General features: G+C 31.3%; 1 protein-coding gene across 1 annotated transcript in view; it reads left to right on the forward strand.

Annotated features, from left to right (window-relative positions):
- The window catches only part of LOC148276585 (uncharacterized), a 70,413-nt gene that overhangs the window by 20,417 nt on the left and 29,324 nt on the right, over positions 1 to 20,672 (forward strand). The window contains exon 4 of the mRNA XM_088234058.1: positions 4,708 to 5,040. Within this exon, the coding sequence (XP_088090184.1) occupies positions 4,708 to 5,040 (333 nt within the window). The remainder of the gene's footprint in view (positions 1 to 4,707; positions 5,041 to 20,672) is intronic.

Below are 20,672 nucleotides of genomic sequence, written 5' to 3' on the forward strand. Positions count from 1 at the left end.
CTCTAGAGTTAAAAAATCTTTCATCAGCGGAAAATGCTCTAAAATACATGTAAATTATTGTGGCGTGGAACTCAACGGAATAGTTACAGTTATAACTAACTTATAAATTAGTTTGAAATTTAGGTTACAAAAACGATAGATAGTTCAAAGTTTCGAATCGTTTTATAAAATACTGTGAGAATTTTCCGAACTTTTCGAAGATAACTCAATTTGATTATCTTCAGATCAGAACGATAAAATGCTGGAAGAATGTCGCTGATTTGATGATGTTGAACAAACTCTTCTTTATTTTATTACAAGAGAGATGAAGAACATTCTATGGAAGGTAATATAGAAGTGTAGGTATTTATATGGCCTATGATCCGATATTTAATTTTTATTTATTAAACTTTTTGTACATAATGTTAATTGTGCATTAGCAGGCTTATTGCCAAATGGCAATTTCTTCCAGCCAGCCGATAAAATAAAACTTTTATTTTTTAATTCAAATTAAAACATATTCAACATAAAAAAAGCTAAAGATATTTTAAAATATAAATAAATGTATTTTTGTATAAATTACTTTAAATTAATACCATTAATCAATGGGAAGAAGGAAAAAAGAGAAAAAGGGAAAGGAGCAGAGATTAAGGGAGAGAAGGGAGATGTTTCTTCAGACGTGATTTAAACAGAGATAGTGTGAAAAAAAAGGTTTTTACCTCAAACGATCACTTGTGAGAAAGCTCTCCATACTATCCTGGGGAATTGTTGACCGAAATGGTTTCCTGTTGCCATCTTCGGTGGAATTTTTTGTGGGGGTTACCCATCCTTAGCTGGAAAGTTTTAGTTTTATGGCGCCGCCGCGCCGCCTGACACTCCCCATTCATCCTCTTCCTATTTTATACGGCACTGATGTTAATGTCAGTTCATACCATATTGCCCAAGGCTCGCGGGACCCAAGAGACCACTCGTAGGGCTAAGGAGTAGGACTATAGGAAGCGTTGCTGACGGAACGCATTTTCCATCAAAATATTCACCACCGTGAACCAACCAAAATTTGAGCCCAATACCTATGTTTTTGGATAATTTAGTATTTATGAGTTTACCATCTCAGTAAATTACACTGGCGTCGATAAAATGTGCGCTTAATACAGTAAGCGATTTCTATTTTATTTCCCGTGACAACAGTGACACCGGATAACAGAGTTATAACTAAATATGTTAGATGTCATTATTGAAGATATCGGAAACTCCCCTTTTGTTGATTGTCAGGCTGATTTGACAAAATTTAAACAGTGTAATATGAAAATCAATCAATCACCGATTCAATTTCTTGCTTGATGTTGAAAATCATCTACCTAATTTAATGTTTACATAGCTTTATACACAAGAAATTTCCGTAATATTCACGCTTTAGGTATCCTAGAATATCCTAAAATAATAAAATATTTTAATTTTTTCTTTTATTTATTAATTTAATCTAATATAAAATACAAATACATAGTTTACATATGAAAATGTTCATACAATAACATTCAATGTAATTTTATTTTTATTTATGGATGCCACTCCACTGGCCCACAGGCACGTTCCGGAGTGTCAGTGTATTATTTATTTATACATAATTGTACATACTTTCACATCCTATGTTGTGTAAAAATTTTTAAAAAATCAAAAAAATTAAATCATACCTACATCAATAAAACAAGAACGGATTTTTAAGAAACTAAAACTGTATTCTTATATATAAAACATATTCCTCAGCTTCCTGTCTAGTCTTTTTGGCAAACCATTTATGGACTCGAGCTTTGAAAATATTGTTTTTCATTTTGTTCACGAATATGTTCTTGCTTAAAAAGTTGTATAGCTTAGGGGCCAGAAAAGTATAATGCTTTTGTCCGTAACTTGTTTTTTTCTTTGGGTGCAGAAATGTATATTTATCTTATGTCTAGTACTGAAAATTCTGTATACAGTCGGTCTGTAGAGTATTGGTAAGGCTTTTTGTTGGCTACTCTTGGTAAGGTTTTTTGAGCTTTCATTAATGGCTCTAATGTGGCTTTACTTGTTCCTCCCCATCCTATTATTCTGTAACTGATAATTGATTGTGCTATACCATAGTATACATTAATTAAAATTGTTTTTCTTAAGATGTTTCTAATTTAAAAAATAAATATTTCATTTTTCTTAGTTTGGTTGCTGTCTTATCTACGCGTATGTTCCTTCTTAAGTAACTATCAATGTGCATACCTAGATACTTTGTATTATCGACCTTTTATATAGTTTGGCAGTCACAATCGCTTTTTCTTACGTTTGTACATTCGTGAATTTTAAGAATTCTTTCTATTGGCTGATTCCGTTTTGATTTTAGGAACAAGATTTTTTTTATTTGAAGGCATTTTTAACTATCTGTAAGTTAACATGTTAAAAACAAGTTAATGTGCATTATCTCTCTCTTGAGTTACAGTCAATTATGTTTCTGATCTTATTTTTAAATTTTCTTTTATTCAGGAAACTTACGATACAATTACATCGTTTTAAAGTATACAAAATTTGACTTTGCTCTAATGAACAAGTGAAGTTTCCATATTATATAACATGCTTCGGTTATCAGATAACTATTTTTATTTTTTAGAATAATAAGTATAATAAAAAAACATAACTGAATGTAGATTAAAATTTAAAATTAAAGTAAAAAAGTTATGTTAAAAGTATCTAAGCAGATAACATAAATGAAAATAGTATTAAAATGAAAAAAAAACCTTACTTTAAATTATTAAAAAGTACAAATTAAAATTCAAAAAGAATAAAAAACATGCTCAAATGCAATAAAAATACATTTTCAAAACGGAAAAATTTATACATACGATACATACAATTTTTTAAGGAATTAAAAAAAAAACAAATGAGAAGCAACTAAAAAAGAAATAAAAAACAATAAGTTTAATTTAATTCAAGAAACTTTTTAGAAAATAATAACATATTTCAGTTCGCACCAACTATGCACAGAACTCTCCTCTGATTCGCTTGACGCGTAATTATAATTTATTTTTCAATAACATAGACATATTTAATTGCAGTAAACTCACTTTTAAAACCAAAATTAAAAAACTATTATTTGAAAAAAATTATGTTTCGTTATAAAAAAAAAAATATATATATATTTTTACATTATAATTTTAAATTGTTTCTATTCGCTCATATCAAATACACACTTACCCTGTCCTTAAACCTACCCTCACACCCATATACAATCACACACATATTCACATACTTACCAAAACCACACTCCACTTTTTTACACACGCATCCTCACACACAAAAAAAAACTAGCACACATGCACTTCTATAAATTATATTTAACTGAACTGGATTTTTATAATTGTATTTATGTGGAAAACTGATTTGGCTTTATTTTATGTTTTTTTTATAATGTTGTGTATATTTTTTTGTATTGCTGTTGTTTTTCTTAATAAACAAAATAAAATAAAATAAATAAATACTATGGTAATAAAATCAATATATATTATTTTTAAAAGCAGTTCTAAAAGTAATTAAAAATATGTTGCAAAAGAGGGAAAACATTTTTGAGAAGGTTTGATGGAAGTCTAGGCATTTACAGGGCTTATGACTGGTTTATGTGGCCATTTTACGCACTGTGTAGCATTCACCATTCTGCCAATTTTTAAACATCTACATTTCATCAACTCTTCAATAAATTGACTTTTGTAAAGTAAAAGAGCTGAAACCTTTATCACGTGATTGAGATTCATCCGGCTGAACTAATTCACCTACTAGGCAGCGCCTGAAAACAATTTTTAAATTTGTCTTACCTGATCATTTGGTTCATATAGACGTCTCCTGGGTGCCCTCTGCAGTTTCTGCTCTTAGACATTTCTTCCGAGGAGTTAGAGGGCAGGCCCGGGTGCCCGATGGGATTTTTTCGAAGCGTATTATAATATGATGAGTTCAATGCACGACTTTTCTATTAGTAAAATTCTTGGAGGAGAATAAAAATGTGTTTTTAGTGGGTTACTCACAAATGTTGATTGATTAACATGGAGTAAGGTACTAGTTGTAGTTATTACCCAACGATATTTATAATTAATTTATTTTTTATTACTTACACATAATAATATCACTTACCTTACAATATCATAGTTATAATTATGATAAGAAAAATCTATTAACCATTATATGAACAATGAGATAAATACATTAAAAAAATATATTTTTTGAAAATGAAACAAAGGTATACACGGTGCAATGGCGGGTTTATTGCCACGAGCAATTTCTAACTGTCTGACCAAAAACAAATAATAAATACAATAATGGAAAAAGTAAAAAAAAATAAAAATGAAATAATAAAGTAAATAAATTGAAAATGAAGAAAATACCAACAGTAAAAACATTATTGTCTAGCAATACCTTATAGTCAAACTAAAAAAAAAAAAAAAAAAAAAAGGAAAATAAATCAAAAGTTAAGAAAATACCTAAATAGTATTGTACAGAAAGTTCAATAATAATCCGCAAAATCAAATCGGAGCATTGGGTTGTGGTCCCGTGGCGTGGCTTGCATTGCGAACTTAAAGATAGTGGCCCGAGCTTCAAATTCCACTTTACCCCAACTTCATCGTTGAAAATGCATACAAAATTAAAATATCTGAGTAAATCATAAGAACGGAAATATCTGTTTTTAAAATGTACAAAACGCAATGTTTCTTCTTCTAGCGCCCGAGGTTTCCATAGTGGACGAGGCCGGCGCGCCGCTGCGCGAGCAGTACTACGAGGCGGGCTCCACGCTGCACCTGCGCTGCGTGGCGCGCGGCGTGCGCGCGGCGCGCGGCGGGCCCGGCGGCGCGCCCAGCGTGGGCTGGCTGCACGGCGCGCGCGCGCTGCACCGCGACGCCACGCGCGGCGGCGTGGCGGTGCGCACGCAGGCGGCGCGCGGCGGCGCGGACAGCTCGCTGCGCGTCAGCCGGCTGGGCCCGGCCGACGCGGGCAACTACACGTGCTCGCTGCCGCCCGCGCGCCCGTACACCGTCCTCGTGCACGTCTTGAATGGTACGATATTTATTTATTTATTATAACTGTTAGCTCTTAACGTTATGTATTTTATATACTTACACAGTCCTCCCTCCACCTTATATTTTTCAAACAATTTACAATTCAAACCGACGCGACGTGTGCCCAGCTCAAAGTATTTCGTCGAACTGACAAACAAATTTAGTTAGAATTATTTCGGAACGGCGCGCCGACCCTGTGTCTAAATATTCTCAAAGTTTGATTAAAATCGGGTTGTGGTCCCGTGGCTAGTGTTGCGGACTCACGGATCAGAGGTCCGAGGTTCGAACCACACTCTACCCCAACTTGATTTCCATTTTCTAATAGTGAGTTATTTACAACTCGTTGAAAATGGCCATCAAAATTGAAATATTTGGGTAAATTATGAGAACGTTAATATTTCTTTTTACTTTAAAAAAAATATATGGTCAAAATTTTATTACCTTACAGTCGTTAAAATGCATTTATAGTATTTTCAATTTATTTTATTATATTTCCAAATTTTTTCTCTACTGTAATTTTAGATTGTTAGATGACGATATAAAAATGTATTATTAATATTTAAAGCATAAACTTTGTGGTCAAACATTTTACTAAATGTTATCAAATATTTGTATATAAACACTTACAGACTTATCTATGTCTACCGGTTTCGAGACGAGATATTTTTGTGCAACAACTATGGTGAAGGTGTATAGTGGGTTTTGCATGTTGGTTTAATTGGTGTCCTGACGAAGAGACGGGTACGTCTCGAAACCGGTAGACATAGAAAAGTCGGTAAGTGGTTAAATACAAATATTTAATTTAATGAGAGTATGTAAACCGTTCAATAATTCAAGCAATGCCATGGTACTCATTAGTCAGAGTCACCTAGAATACGCCTTCTGCATCTGGAATCCTCAATACAATATTTCCATAAACCTAATAGATAAAGTACAAAACAAAATTCTAAAATAGATGCAATATAAATGTCCTAGATTCAGTAATCTAAACCTTGCCTTCAAAAGGGGCGCATGATTGCGGATTAATTATTTATCTGTAATTTGCTTAATAATCGGATCGATTGTGTTCCCATTTGCTGGCTGAAATAAATTTCAATATTTGCCTTCGTCACACAAGACATACTAAGTTACTGAGCAACGACAAATCCAACACCAGAGCAGCTCAGAATTCTCTGTTAGAAAGAGCGATTATTATTTTTTTTTAATTTGAGAAGATGTACGATCTTGGCTTATTTAAAGACTGAACTCTCTGCTATAAACGGAAACTGAGTCTTATTGACCATAATAAAATTTAGCCACTAAAATATAAATAAAGGTAAAAAACAAAGACACAAAATACAAAATCTACTACATATCTAAAATAAACACCTCATTTCACACACATCACTCCATAAGCCAAACTACTTATCTGAGAGAGCTCATCCAACCTCTTTCACAACACGGACTATCTCTTTGTTCTTGTAACGAGAGAACCCTTTTAATACCCTGTCATCGCTCTAATTTTCTTGCCTCCTCTTTCACAGTAGTAGCCGCTCAATTGTGGAATAATCTACCCTCTAATGTTAGAGACGCCCGTTCTTTATTTACATTTCAGTCAAGATTGAAATGTCAGTATCTAAATATCTAAATTGTTCCTTAATCTTTCTTCTTTCCTTCCCATCCCCTCTCCTCTCTTCATAGTATAGTGTTAATTTTTTTTCATATATTTTTATTTGGTTAATCTTTGTTTTTAATTTTTTTATAAAATTGTAAGATTCAATATGTCCATATATTTATAATTTTCTCAAACTGAACGGTTTGGGTAGGTAGGAAGAAATTGCCTTAAGACAATATGCCCGTCCTTATATGTATATATATTGTATATGTATATAAAGTGTCAAATAAATAAATAATTATTTATAACAATGGAGATACCAATACAAATAGAGTCACGTGTTATACATATTCTCATCATGTTTTGTCGTCCTGTTCAAAAATTATATTTTATATTTTGTTATGTGGGTAATTGGTGCTGTGTTGGGTTTATGTTTTTTTGTAGTAATATCATTGTATTATACCAATATAGCACTGTGTGTAAAACAATAAACATAAATAATAATTAAAAATTGCGATTATGAAAAACAGTTTTTAAATAAAGTGTCTGAAACAAGCGCACGGAGCATGGCAAGAAAGGCATGTTTTCGTGTTTTTACATAACTTTTTGTATTTATTGCTAATGGGATTTTGAAAATTGTCGCCTGTCGCCCTTGATATTTATCTAACTATCCGTATATAATTAACACTTCAATTATCAGTAAATTGCTTCTATTGGAATGATACGAAGTGATGTTTGTAATGTATGACCTTTTAGGAACAATAACAACATCTAGCAAGAACGAACTTATCTAAAATTTCTATATGGAGGTTCTGGGGTTCACATAATAAAACTCACATACACTATATATTCCAATCTATACGAATGTGACGCTTTATATTGCAAAATAAGCCGCTATCATTTCTGGTAAAATCGTTTGACAAGTGTGTGTGTCTTCGATTAATAAATTTTGACTCCCACAAGCAAAATAATCTAGTTTATCTTATTGTTATTATTTTTATAAATAACATAGTGCACGTCATATTATGGAGCAGAAAAAAGTGGCAGGGGGGTAAATTTTCTAAATACCGTTTCTTGTGTATCAATGCGGTCTGGTTTTTCCTCGAAAAATCGGGAAAAAGCCCCAAAGCATGAGCAGGCGGGGGGTGATTATAAAAGGTGATTGTACTGACCATGTGTATTTGATTGATCACAATTTGACAATACTGCAATGAGGGGTACAATGAAAGCTTGTAAATATTCATTGTTTTGTTATTTCCGCGGTTTGATTGTAAAGAAATATTTAATTTTCTCTTAATTTGTTTTAAAACAATTGAAAGTGAATCTGCGAAACTGACGAAAGACACATGTCTTTGTAAACAGTTTCGGGAAAGGGGCGGGTGCTTTCATTGTATTGCGATTTATAATTATTCACTCTACTATGTCTGTTTTATTGCTAGAATGAATCTTTCTAAAACATATTCTTGTTTTTTTTTTTATTCAGATAACAAATTAAAAAACAATATTACTATTAAATACAATTTTTACATTAATTAAAAATATATATTTACATTAACGTTTCCCATTACGTAAAAGAAAAAACATTTCTTGTGTACATAATGGGGATTGACATTTTACAGTAGTTTGTTAATTTTATTTTTAATTATTAATATTTTTAGGATAAAATATATAAATTACAAAAAAATATATAAACGGTGTTTTTAATCAGTGCTACACAAAGAAGAATTATAAATTTAACTTTTCAATTATTTCATAAATATATTGTATTCCTGATTGTACATTTAATTTTCTTTGTTCATTTCATTAAAGAAAAACATTTCTCTGTAAGTTTAATGATGTGCTGTAGTTGTTTTTAATTTGGGAATTAAGATATTAACACTAGGTCGCGTACTTACGTCTTGTAACCTAGAAACACTACTATTTATTTTGTCTTTTTGTATTTGAAGCAAACATATATTATAAATGTAAGTTCTGCGGTGCAGATGAGGAAACTCTTATACACATTCTATGTTAATGTGATGCTTTTCATCATAAAAGAAGCCGCATTCTCAAAAGACCACTGGTTAAACCTGAGGATGTTAAAGAGCTGGTCTCTTACCTAATAGCCCGATACTTTACGGATCTGGTCTTGGAGAGGAAGATTTAGCAAAATGAGATCTCTCGCTTTCCACACAGAAGCCAGGATCTTTAAAGATCTGGGAATGAAGGGCGAGAACTATTTACGGAGACCCGTAACAATAGACCTTCTCGGGTCGCAGTGACATTCTCACTATGCGCCAGATAATATGTTGGAAGGACGTACCGAAAAGGAAATATTTAATTTTCTTATCTCTACCAACCACCTGGGATCCCACGAAGGAAAAACTTTGTTAATGTTAAATACCACAATTATACTAACTAAACTTGTCGAGTAAAAGCGTTTCGTTTTAACTACTATTTACTAGTAAGAAAATCTCTAGTTTTGGTTTTCATTTGTCTACGTAAAGTATTATGGCGCACAAAACGACATTAAACCATATGTACCTAAATTTAGAGCACGTTTAAATCTTTGTAATCAAATAATGGGTTTTTTAACCCACGATAAAGGCAGGTCTAAAGATCATAAAAACGTAAATAAGATGTTGTTATAAATTAATTATTACAATCAGAATTATCTTGTGGTTTAAAAAAAGAGAATAGAATTCTATAAAAAAAGGTTTCAACTAATGTATTTATTTTTTTTTTAAAGTATTAACGAAGGCATGATTTTACGTAGAAATAAAGAAAATTGTCACAAAAATGAATGTGATTTGAAATGGTTGTAATTCTTCTCAAAATTAAAATTTGGCCACGGCCACTTTTGTGTTCAATTTATTATCTTCAAATTATTACAATAAATTTTAGTTCAATACTTAGTCTTTATTGAGATCTCAGATAAGTAAGTTCAGTCTAAATTTGAAAAAGCGTAATCTGCCGGTCTAAAAGTAATTATATTTTAGTTAAATAAAACTTTTGAGTATATTTTTTTACAGAAATCCCTTCAAACAATATTGTTTCTATCTAATTAACGTTTTTTTTTATTATTGCGCGATCAAAACAAAACATTTGTTTTAAAATGGCAAAATCGTATGATTTCCTAATTTTGCGTTTGCTTTACGAGACTTCATAATAATAATGAATCAGATTTTATAAATGTGTTAAAATGGGATATTTTTAGTTAATGCGTTTAATTGTGAAAACCTGTAATTGGCTTATTTGTTTTCTTTATTTATAATAATTGCAGCTATTAGTTATTCAAATGAATAAATTCAGACGGGTTGCGGTCCTGTGATAGTGTTGACAGTCTCTGAATCCGGAGGTTCGAGGTTTGAACCCCGCTTTCCCACAACTTTTTTTCCTTTTACTTACACGGTTATTTGAAACTAAAAGGAAATGCCCTCAAAATAAAAATAGCAAAGTTAAAAAAAAAATTGTGTTTCACTTTCGTATGAATTTTATAACATACAATACATTCAAATGCATTTTATACTATGAAATGCATACATTATGGAAGCGAGGTAAAAGTCCCAAATACTCCCTGTACCGGCGCCTAAAGCGTAAAACTAATCATGTTACAAAATATCAACAATCAATACCCTGTGTACCGATGAGGGAGCTCAGTGCTTTTTTTGTAAATAAATTATAAACGCCAAAATTTTAAGAAATGCATATTTCAATGATTCGTATTCTAATCGCCATGATTTTTAAAAAGTTTTGTTATTTTGAAATTACTCCGCCTGTGACGTCACTAGATTTTATCAGTTAGTTGTCCTGGTTGGTGAGTTAACTTGCTAGAAACTGGAAATCTATCACAATACTCTATCATTAGTTGATTTAGAAGAACTTGTAACGTCATTAAAAGAAGTTAATTTTTAACAATGTTTGATTATGTCCAAATGCTTGCAGACTAGCTGAATTTTCTGGTAAAGTGGACTGGCTGGTAAAGTGGCCACTTAAACCAGCCAATGACAGGTCGTAAGCCCTGTAAATGCCTAGACTTCTATATTCCCTTCTCAAAAATGTTTTTCCTCTCTGTGGCATTATTTTTTTAGTCGTAGTTTAGTTGTAAAATAAATTTAAAGTTAATTTTGATTAAAATTTACATTTTTTAATTTTTCATGCATTTTAAAAAAACTTTTCTGTCCAATCAAATGCTTTATTTTTTACAGCGTGTAAGGAAACATATTTTGAATCCAATTTTCCGTAGAACTAAACTTTCTAATTATTAAGTGCGTTTATTTGGACATTAGAAAGAATCCCGTAGCTGTCAAAATATACTAAACGTTATAAAAAAATGGCTTCCCGGAAATCTGGTTGATTATCAGAAACATGTGACGGCGTTCAAAGTGGTAAATTTTTATTGAAATATTTTTTATACAGGTTTTATAGATTTCCGAGAAAGTTTAAATGCTCTCAGTTAAATCATTTTTATATCAAATTTCTCGTGGCACTGAACTTCCTCATACAGTGCCGGAAAGAAACTGAATAAATAAAATTATTGTACATATTTCACTGCTTCCATATACATAATTATGTATATTATATTGTACTGTTGCGAATTCGGAGAAGTATTCTTGTATAGAAACACCTTTTTATAATATTTTATGACAACCATGCGGGGTATCAAATCTTCTTGCCTGGTAGGCAAACACTATTTAACTACGAGGTGGAATAACTAAAAAGTTTAGTTCCAACGGATGCAGATGGGTTAAAAAGTATAAGCGGAGTGAGAGAAGGTATTTTTTCTTTTTAGATGAAAAATAATAAGTTTGCGATACTAGTTTACCATTGCATTATTCAATCAGAAACGTTTTGTACGTAGACATTCCCAGAATAAGTTTATTGAAAGAAACTTTTTACCATCGACAATTTAAAGAATTTCTAGTTGAAATGGAGGGCGCATAAGCAAATTTTTTGTTCTAAATTTGTTGCAACAGAGGGAAAACATTTTGAGAAAGGAATGCTTTCTGTTTCTGTTGCATCAAATTTAAATCTGAATATCTCTCGGGAGGGAATCCAGCCAGTCTGCAAACATTTAGACATACTCAAAACATTGTTTAATTTTCTGTTGCTAATGGACGTATTTATTTACGAAGGTGCGTTGGCTTTACTGAGAAAACTTCCTAAAATAAAAATAAATTTGGTTTCAAAAAAGGAATCTCAATTCCTGTATTGCTATTTTTTGGCTCTTTTGACTGATGAGTATCTGCTTGCCCACCACATACCGCACACCGCATTTGAGGACATAAGTCTCCTTGGCGGTGCCCACATACACGGAAAATTTGTTCGTTGTCAAACGAGAAAAGCTGCCCGAAGAAACTCTCTGTAATCTGGTTGCCTTAGCATCTTTGTGCTGAAAGAAAGTAATCCAGAAGAACATAATATGTACTTCATTGGATTGAGAAAAGAGGGAAGTGAATTCTTCACTGACTGGGATTAAATTTAATTTATTGGACATGACTGATGAGTATGCCGATAGCTGACGGCAACTCTTCGGCTGCTTTGGACACCAGTCTATCATTGCTCATTATGTTTATGTGTTATCTCTAAAAATTTTAAATTTTTATTTATTTATTGGTGATATCAACAGTAATACATGTAACAAAAATATAACAAATAAAATATACAGAGAATAAAGCCAATGACAGATATCCACAGAAATACATTAAATACACGTACAATACATACTAGTGTGTTTGTATGAGTATGAGTGTAAGTGAGTGAGAGGGTTGGTGAGTGGGTGTTATATTGGAATGAGGGTGGACATGTGTGTAAATATTGCACAAGTGTCAAGTGTTGAAAATATAAATAACCTTTAAATATAATTTACCAGGGAATTTGCCCCAGTACACTATAATAATATCTTCAATTTCGCGTATCAAACCATTTCTGACCCGGTCGCGCAGATTATATTCTCAAACAAATTCGCAAAAATTCAGTGTATTTTTAGTTCATAAACAAAAAGTTGAAACTCCTTGCCCCAAATGTCAACCGAGTAGTTAGTTCAATCATTTTTATATTTCTGCAGTCAAATATAAATTGATCAAAGCGAGTGGAATACCTTGCTCTCTAAATGTAATAAATATTATTAGAAATACCCCAGGCAGTTATGAAGTCAATTTACGGGTACAGTTGAAGTGCCGAGGTGACAGAGAGTTCATTATTTAGTGCCGAGTTTTCAAAAATCAATGAGCCACATTCTGCTTTTAAGAATACAGAAAAAAAGTTTTATATGATATAACAATTAGAGCTCCCTAGAAAGATATTTTTTTTTTCTTATAGAAATATTGAGCTATGGTCGCTAAAACACTAAAACATCGTAACCGACAAGATCAATAATTTAAGTGAGAATAGTTTTCCTTCTAAATTATTAAGGAATATGTTAAGTGTTAACATAAGTTTTGTGCATTTTTTTTAGGACTTTAGAAATTAGTACCAAAAGTAAAACAAAATGGTAAGGTTATAACGTCATTCGGAAGATTCAGCCTTGCAAGATATCTATATATATATAATTCCTCTGTACGTGTGATGTCACCGTAGTCCTCCTAAACGGCTCAACCGATTTACGTGCTGTTTTTAGAGAAATATAGATCTTTGCGCTGTGCGTGTTCGTAGATGTTAAAGTCTCCAATCATAAATGTAAAAAATAAGTAAGGAGCATAAATGTTCATCGATCTACCAGGGTTGCATTCGAGGAGAATGCATTAGTAAAAAAATGGGAAGATGCTGTTTTTTTTTTTTTTGTTTTTGTTTTTTGTGGATCTCAACCAGATTTTTTCCTTAAATTCCTAATAAATTCTGCTCATTTTTTTCTTTTTACTAGATTTTTGGTAATACTAAAATAATATTAAATTCAATACATTTAAAAAAATCGTATTTCTAGATAAGTAGACCCCTCTGTTGATGAGAAGACCGGAGTTTGACGTTTGCAAAAAGAATGCCATATTTAAAAAATATTTATTTTATGTTTTGGAATTCAACCATAAACAAGTACCTAGGTACCTACTTATCAATGAAAAGTCTTTTTCCAAGATAGGATAATACATTAATAAGCAGGCGAACCAACGTGCGATCAGGACAACGTCTGTCGGATCCGCTAGTTGTATATATATATTTAATTGGATAATTTATATGGCACTTACATGTTTATAATTTTGCATAAACCACTTTGATTTTGCGTAACACTTCGACCAGTTTCAAGGTACCTCATCGTCAGAAATTAAACTAACTTATTACACGCGTTGCTATTTATATTATAAAATATTGTATGAAAGAAGTGTAATGTATGTCGAAGTGTAAATCAAAATTAAGGTGGTTAATACAAATTAACAAATGTATAAACATAAGTGTAAAATGTCATACCACAAAGTGAAAAATGTTTTTGATAACAATTATAAATTTATGTAGCGCCTCAATCTGTGAAAATAACCCCAATCAGCGCAAGAGCAATTGTGTTTGCTTTTACATTAAATACATTATTTTATTTGATAACGAGCTTTCAATCAATTTTGGGAATCATCAGAAAATTTGTTGATAATGGTTCATACAAAATTCATTCATTTGCGTTCAACCGAGGGAATAAAGCTTCCAAAGCTCGCGATATTTTCTGTGTACGATGAAGATGCTTTTAATGAAACGACAGCTTGTCATTGGTTTTTGCGTTTGATAGGAATAGTCAATGGGACGTATCTCCGTCATCTGTTATACTAAAGCAAGGTGATAAGTCTTACGCTTCAGCTGCCAGTCCGGAAACATTGAAATATTAAACTGTAAATTTCCTTTTTTTAAAAAAGAAATAACCCGCTAAGCCTCTATATAGAGGCTTGTCAGCAGGTGGAATAGAGGGAATATTGAAGGAGGTAATGAAAAATACACCACAACACTCAGACCAATTGAGAAAATAATCTTTCTTGGATTTTTACCAACTGCCAACTGCGCTACGGTGCCCGTCAAATAAATATTTCACATTAACCCTTCAAGGAATCGAGCCCAGTACCTTTAACGTGGAAATCAAATGGGCCAACCATTACACTTCAAAGCAGACTTTTTAGGTGTGTTGTGGAAAAGAGGTGTTTTTACACCAGAATATTTCATTGTCCCTGGACTGGTACCTGAAGCATAAGACATAAGTTTGTTTTCGGACTTCGGTGTAATTTATGAAATCAAACCACATGCCTAATATTTTTCTCAAGCACTTGCTCTCAAAACTCAGAAGTTTGGTGTTTTGACCTTTTTTTTTCTTTTTTTTTTCCATACATATATTATTTACAAAGAAATGTAACAACAAAAATACATCATAAAATAAAGCTATAACATGAATTGGAAAAAATGCCCACAAAGACCACAGCGTCTGAGCGTAGGCCATTTCTTTTTTTACTATTAAAAAGTTTATCTGACATAGATATGGTATGACATGACCATGAAAAGGAAAGAAAAGAAAAGAAAAGAAAAATAAAAGAAAAACCAAATTAACATATGCTGAAATTACGAAAATATGATTTATTTGCAGTATGCATTTATTTTTAATTTTAATATATTTTTTTTTTAAAGAATGTGTCTATCTGCTCCTTCCATGCTAATCCAACACCTCAAACCTACTTTAAACTGTACCAGTGATTTAATGTTATGTAGTTCCTTGGTTAGAAGATTGAAGAATCTTGGACCAACATGGTTTGGTCCCAAGATTTGCACCTGCATAAACACCACTGGTAAACAAAATCTTATATTACTATTAAGAATTGATAAATTATTGTTCGATTAAAAAAAAACATAGTTACAAAACCGAGTAAAAATGGATCCGGTGGATAAGTGAAAATAAACTGTATTTTTTTTATTGTACAAATTTCTACCCAAATTATTAAGAATATAAAATTATCTCTTCTTACATTGCTTTATAATCTGACCTCGTAATAAAATATTTTTTAAGTGCGGTTTTATTTTTCGTTTAATTCGTGTCCTGTCGGACGAACGACTTACTTTATTATGGAATTCAGGGGGGGAAGATAATCGTCAAGAGCATTTTACGACACATTGTAAAACTGGGCCTAGGAGTCCCAAGAGATAAGTGAAAAGATACAGTGAAGTATGTACATCAGCGTTTTACTATTCCCATAACTATCCCCTACCGCTCACCATACCATGCTGTATGTGTTATGCTTACCAGCGGCGTGGGGAGACTTTTACAATTCGACAATCCACAATTTTTTTGATTACCCATACCATGTAATGTAAATGCGAAAGCGTGTTCGTTTGATAGTTTATGTTTCTTTCACTTCGTAACGAAGCGTCCGATCGACTATTTTTTGCAAAGGATAGCTGGAGAGTTGACAAGTGTCACAAGATACTATTCGTACGGGAAAAATATCAATCCCTCGAGAGAATTCTTAATGGAAAAAATAATTCTTAGTGGGAAAATTAATTAATATTAAAACGCAATAACGGTGCTACGTCGCCACGAACTAGCGATAGTAACAGGACTGGTAATCGATACAAGCTACATTTTATCCCGAAAAATATATCTTTCCATGGGGAATTTTTTTATTGCTAAACGATAAAATTAATTGAGTATCTAATTGTTTCTGATCAAACTTGCCAATTTTTTGTTCTTTTGATTATGTACGTAATATTTCTGTGATGAAATCAAATGTTTTACTAGACACTACCGCATTTATGATTACGTTATATTTAATATAACACATGTTTACGTATCTTAATCGAATTATTCAGAAATCATTCAGTGGATTTTAAAGGTGTGTTATATGATAAACCTTAAATACGTTTTTTGACATAATATTAATAATAATAATAATAATAATGTTTGGATAATTTTTATAGCGCCATTTTTGTGAAATCACCTCAAGGGCGCTGTAGAATAAGTAAATATCCCAGCACGTCTTGCAGCTACAGAGCGCACGGATAATAAGAAATCGAGCCCCTATTTACATTTTTATTTTGAAAAAAATTATTTGACAATGAAGTTTAGAGTTTAGCTGGTATTTTAAAAAACGAAATAAAAAGCAAATTTATAAAAATAGAAGTTAGATTACAACAAGTCTTGCAGCTACTGAGTGCATGGACGGTTGAAATTCTAGACCCTATATACTAAATATAGATATTTGATAGTTGATAATATTTAATTTTTTTAATTTGCAAAAAAAGAATAGCACTTGGAGCCTTGGTCACTTTCAGCACACAAAGACATCGCAGTATGCTATCGAAACTGGCATTACTCATATTTGGCATTTTTAGGGTTGGACGCTTTTTGCATAACTACGTCTAATTGAGGTTTAGAATTTCTTACGGATATTTTTTTTTATGTTGTAGAGTGTAGTAAGATGTCTATGTCGATTGTATTCGGTCAGGGATATAGAATAGGTTAGAGCTCCTAATTGTTGAAAAAGAGAAGAGTGGAATGGTTTTACTTATACACCAATAATAGATACATTGTTGTTACAAGAAAGAGAAAGAGAAAGAAAAAAATTTTTAAGAAAGGAATATGGAAGTCAAGGCACTTACAGGGCTTATTACATTACACACTATCATACATTTACCATTCTGACTATGTTTTTACATCTAAATATCTTCAAATCTTCCATCCGTTAACTTTTGTAAACGAAAAAAAAACTGTGAACAAGATAAAGTTGGTGAACAAAATAGTATTTATAAATAAAATATATGTAGTTTGTGAGTAAAATTTAGTTTGTGAAAAAAATAAAGTGAGCACAAAATAAATTTTGTGAACCAAATAAAGTTTGTGAATAAAATAAATGTTGTGAACAAAATTAAGTTTGTGAACCTAATGAAGTTTGTGTTTAAAATAAAGTTTGTGAACAAAATAAAGTTAGTAAACAAAATAAAATTTTCTAACAAAACAATATTTTTTAACAAAAATAAACAAGACAACGATGGACCTTTGTAAATGCCCAGACATTTATACTATTTTCTCAAAAATATTCTCGCATAATGACAATATGACACCTTTTAATTACACTCTGTTAACAAAATAATTATCATTATATGGGTTAGAGAAAAAATAGAAACTTTCTGAAATCCATTTGACTACTAAATATGAAAATATTTGTTAAACTATATTATGCATCTTGCCGGTATATCGCCCCTGGTACGTATTCGACTTGGTTATAAAAACAGAATGTGGTGGTTAATTCCTGAGAGATAAAACGCTTGCAATGTACCGATTTGGCAATCCGCCAACCAACAGCGAAATTTCCGGCACACTGGTAAACAAACCAAACATGCTGTGATCACACAGCTTCCACCCACGCAAAAAGTATAATTTCCCAGTACAGCGCAAGAAGTGACGTATATATCTGATTCATCCCTAATGATTACTTGTCACCGGTAACCTAGAATCAGGCTTTACTGCGGATACCGCTAAAGCCATTTAAGGGAGAATATGGTGCCAAATAATTTGAACCAAGCGGAGATAGTGTCGATATGCATTTCAATCGGAAAAGCTTTAGTGAATTATATTTTCCATTAAAATAATGACCTTTACTTTCATGCGATGAGGTTTTAATTCAATTTGCAGTAAAAAACTATATTTAATATGCAGTAGAGATTCTAGACAGTAACATTTAATAGCAAATTATCACATGGTTTCCGTGAACAAGAGCTTCTGTTACTACTACTACTACTACCACCACACCATTTCCCCGTAGAGGTCGAAAGAGAAAATGGACCGCCACACACGTCTATCATAGTTTCTTCTATATTTATTCCTTCAGTTTTGTCTGCTTTTGACATGACCAGACTTAAGATTTCGGTTTATCTGATCATGCCACATCTTTCTTGTCCAACGTTACTGTTCATTCTCGCCATATATATCTGTTTTACTATTCTTTCTTCATGACCAAACCATCACAGATATCTTTTCATAATCTGATCAATTATACCTGTCTCAGATTTGCACTCTATCCTGATTTCATCATTTGTAACTCTGTCATACATTGATTTCCTACGCATTCGTCTAAGATATAGCATTTCGACCACATTCACTCTACTTTTCTCCTTCTTCTGCCAGTTCCCGTTAAAACTGACCCCCGACTAAAATTCCGTTGTGCACTGCCAGTTTAGCTTAAATTGAGATATTTTTATTAAAGATTACTGTGCCCGCATTCACTCTCCTTTCAACATCATTTTTTACTGTTGAATCTTTTTAAAAAATGCTTCCCAGATACACAAATACTTCTACTACTTCGAGATATTCGTTGTTTCAGAAATTTTAAATATTTTAGAAATTTATTTAGACATTTTTAGTGTTTTGATTATACTCTTAAACTTCTTTAATTTGCTCATGTTCGCAGTCAATTAGAAGGCAATTTATTAGGCAACTTTAATACGAACTATATAAATCACATTAAATGTATCAATTTTTTCAAAAGCATTGAGTATCGCTTTCGTCACGTTAATAATGACTTATATATACTTTCCTTATTCATTTAAAAATGAAATTGTTACAATAGAGCCGACTTAATTATGATTTAATATTTCTTTATAAAAAAAATATGGTTTTGTAGACTTACCATTCTTAATTATAAACATTGGATTAAGCTGTTCTCTTCATTGTATGTACTAGATTACTTTACATTTCACAAATGCAAAAAAATTAACGCGCAGAATTAATTTATTAGACGTATCTGTACATACTAAAATGACTATTGCCAAGAAATATATATCTTGAGTTATAGCATGCTTGCATATAAGAGAATTATACGTTCCATCTAAAAAAATATCCGTATTCTTTTTTTAGCTCGTGACTCGTATTTTTATTTTGAATAAGTATATATGTAAGTAATTTTTGATGACTTAATTGATCAATTTATTTTTAATACGACATTTTTGTTTTTTTTTTTAGGATTGTATATAGAATTTAAATAAAAAAATATATATTAAAAAAAACAATAAATATAATACTAAACTTTAAGTTACATTTTACGACAATACTAAAAGTTATGAATTATTTTCTTAAGAAATAGCTTTCGTTATAGTAGTAACAGAAATAGTATGGGTGGATTAATATTCTTCGGAATACTGTTCTGGGCAAAAGAACCAAAATCGCGGACGACTCTTTTCGACTTGATGAATACTCTTAGGTAAAAATCTTGAAAAGGGAAATCGGGTGAAGAAAAGCCCGCCTCATTGACTCATTCTTAATGTTTTTAAAAAATATTCTAATATTTTTTATTTACTTTTTATTTAATTTTTTATTACATCTTTTACTTTGTTTTTGGATTTGTTTTTTTCTTTTTACTAGGTAAGTATTTTGCTATGTTTTTTTTAAAAAGATATTTTTTGCTATACACATGTTTATTTTTTTTACTATGACTAGGATTTATTTTATTTATTTAAAATATACACAAGTATATTTTTTTACTAGACTGTGATTTTTTAAATATGCATCTTACAATGTATTTTGTTTTTACTAAGTATTTAAATGGGTTTTTAGATATATTTTTTACTTTATTTTTAACAACGTTTACTATATTTTTTTACCATGTTATTCACTATGTACGCTACCTTTATTATTGGTTTTTCATGTTGATTACTGTTTTACATAGATATTTTTGACTGTCTTAGAACAAGTAAATAACCTTAGTTAGATAAAGAACCTTGTATACATTATAGTTTTTTTAATGTAATATAAAAATAAATAATAAATTAATGTATTTATCAGTTTTGACACTTTATATAAATTTTAAATGCATATGCCTTAAGGCAATTTCTTCCTACCTAACCAAACCGTTCAGTAAGAAAAAAAGGAATAGATGATATACATTTAGTCCATACGGACTTTGTATAATTTTAATATAAAATTGGACATGAAAATATTTATTTATTTGTTAACGAATTTTTTCACATTGTTAACAATAATAAATAACAACATTTTTGAGAAGGAAATATATTCAAGATACCACTTTACACATTGCGTAATATTTACCATGTTGCCTATGTTCAAACATCCACCCTTCCTCAACCCCTATATCTGTTGACTTTTGTGA

Source organism: Micrasema longulum, unplaced genomic scaffold (assembly GCF_059751315.1).
Source record: "Micrasema longulum isolate JH-2025_06_02 unplaced genomic scaffold, ASM5975131v1 h1tg001189l, whole genome shotgun sequence".
Classification (NCBI taxonomy): Eukaryota; Metazoa; Arthropoda; class Insecta; order Trichoptera; family Brachycentridae; genus Micrasema; species Micrasema longulum.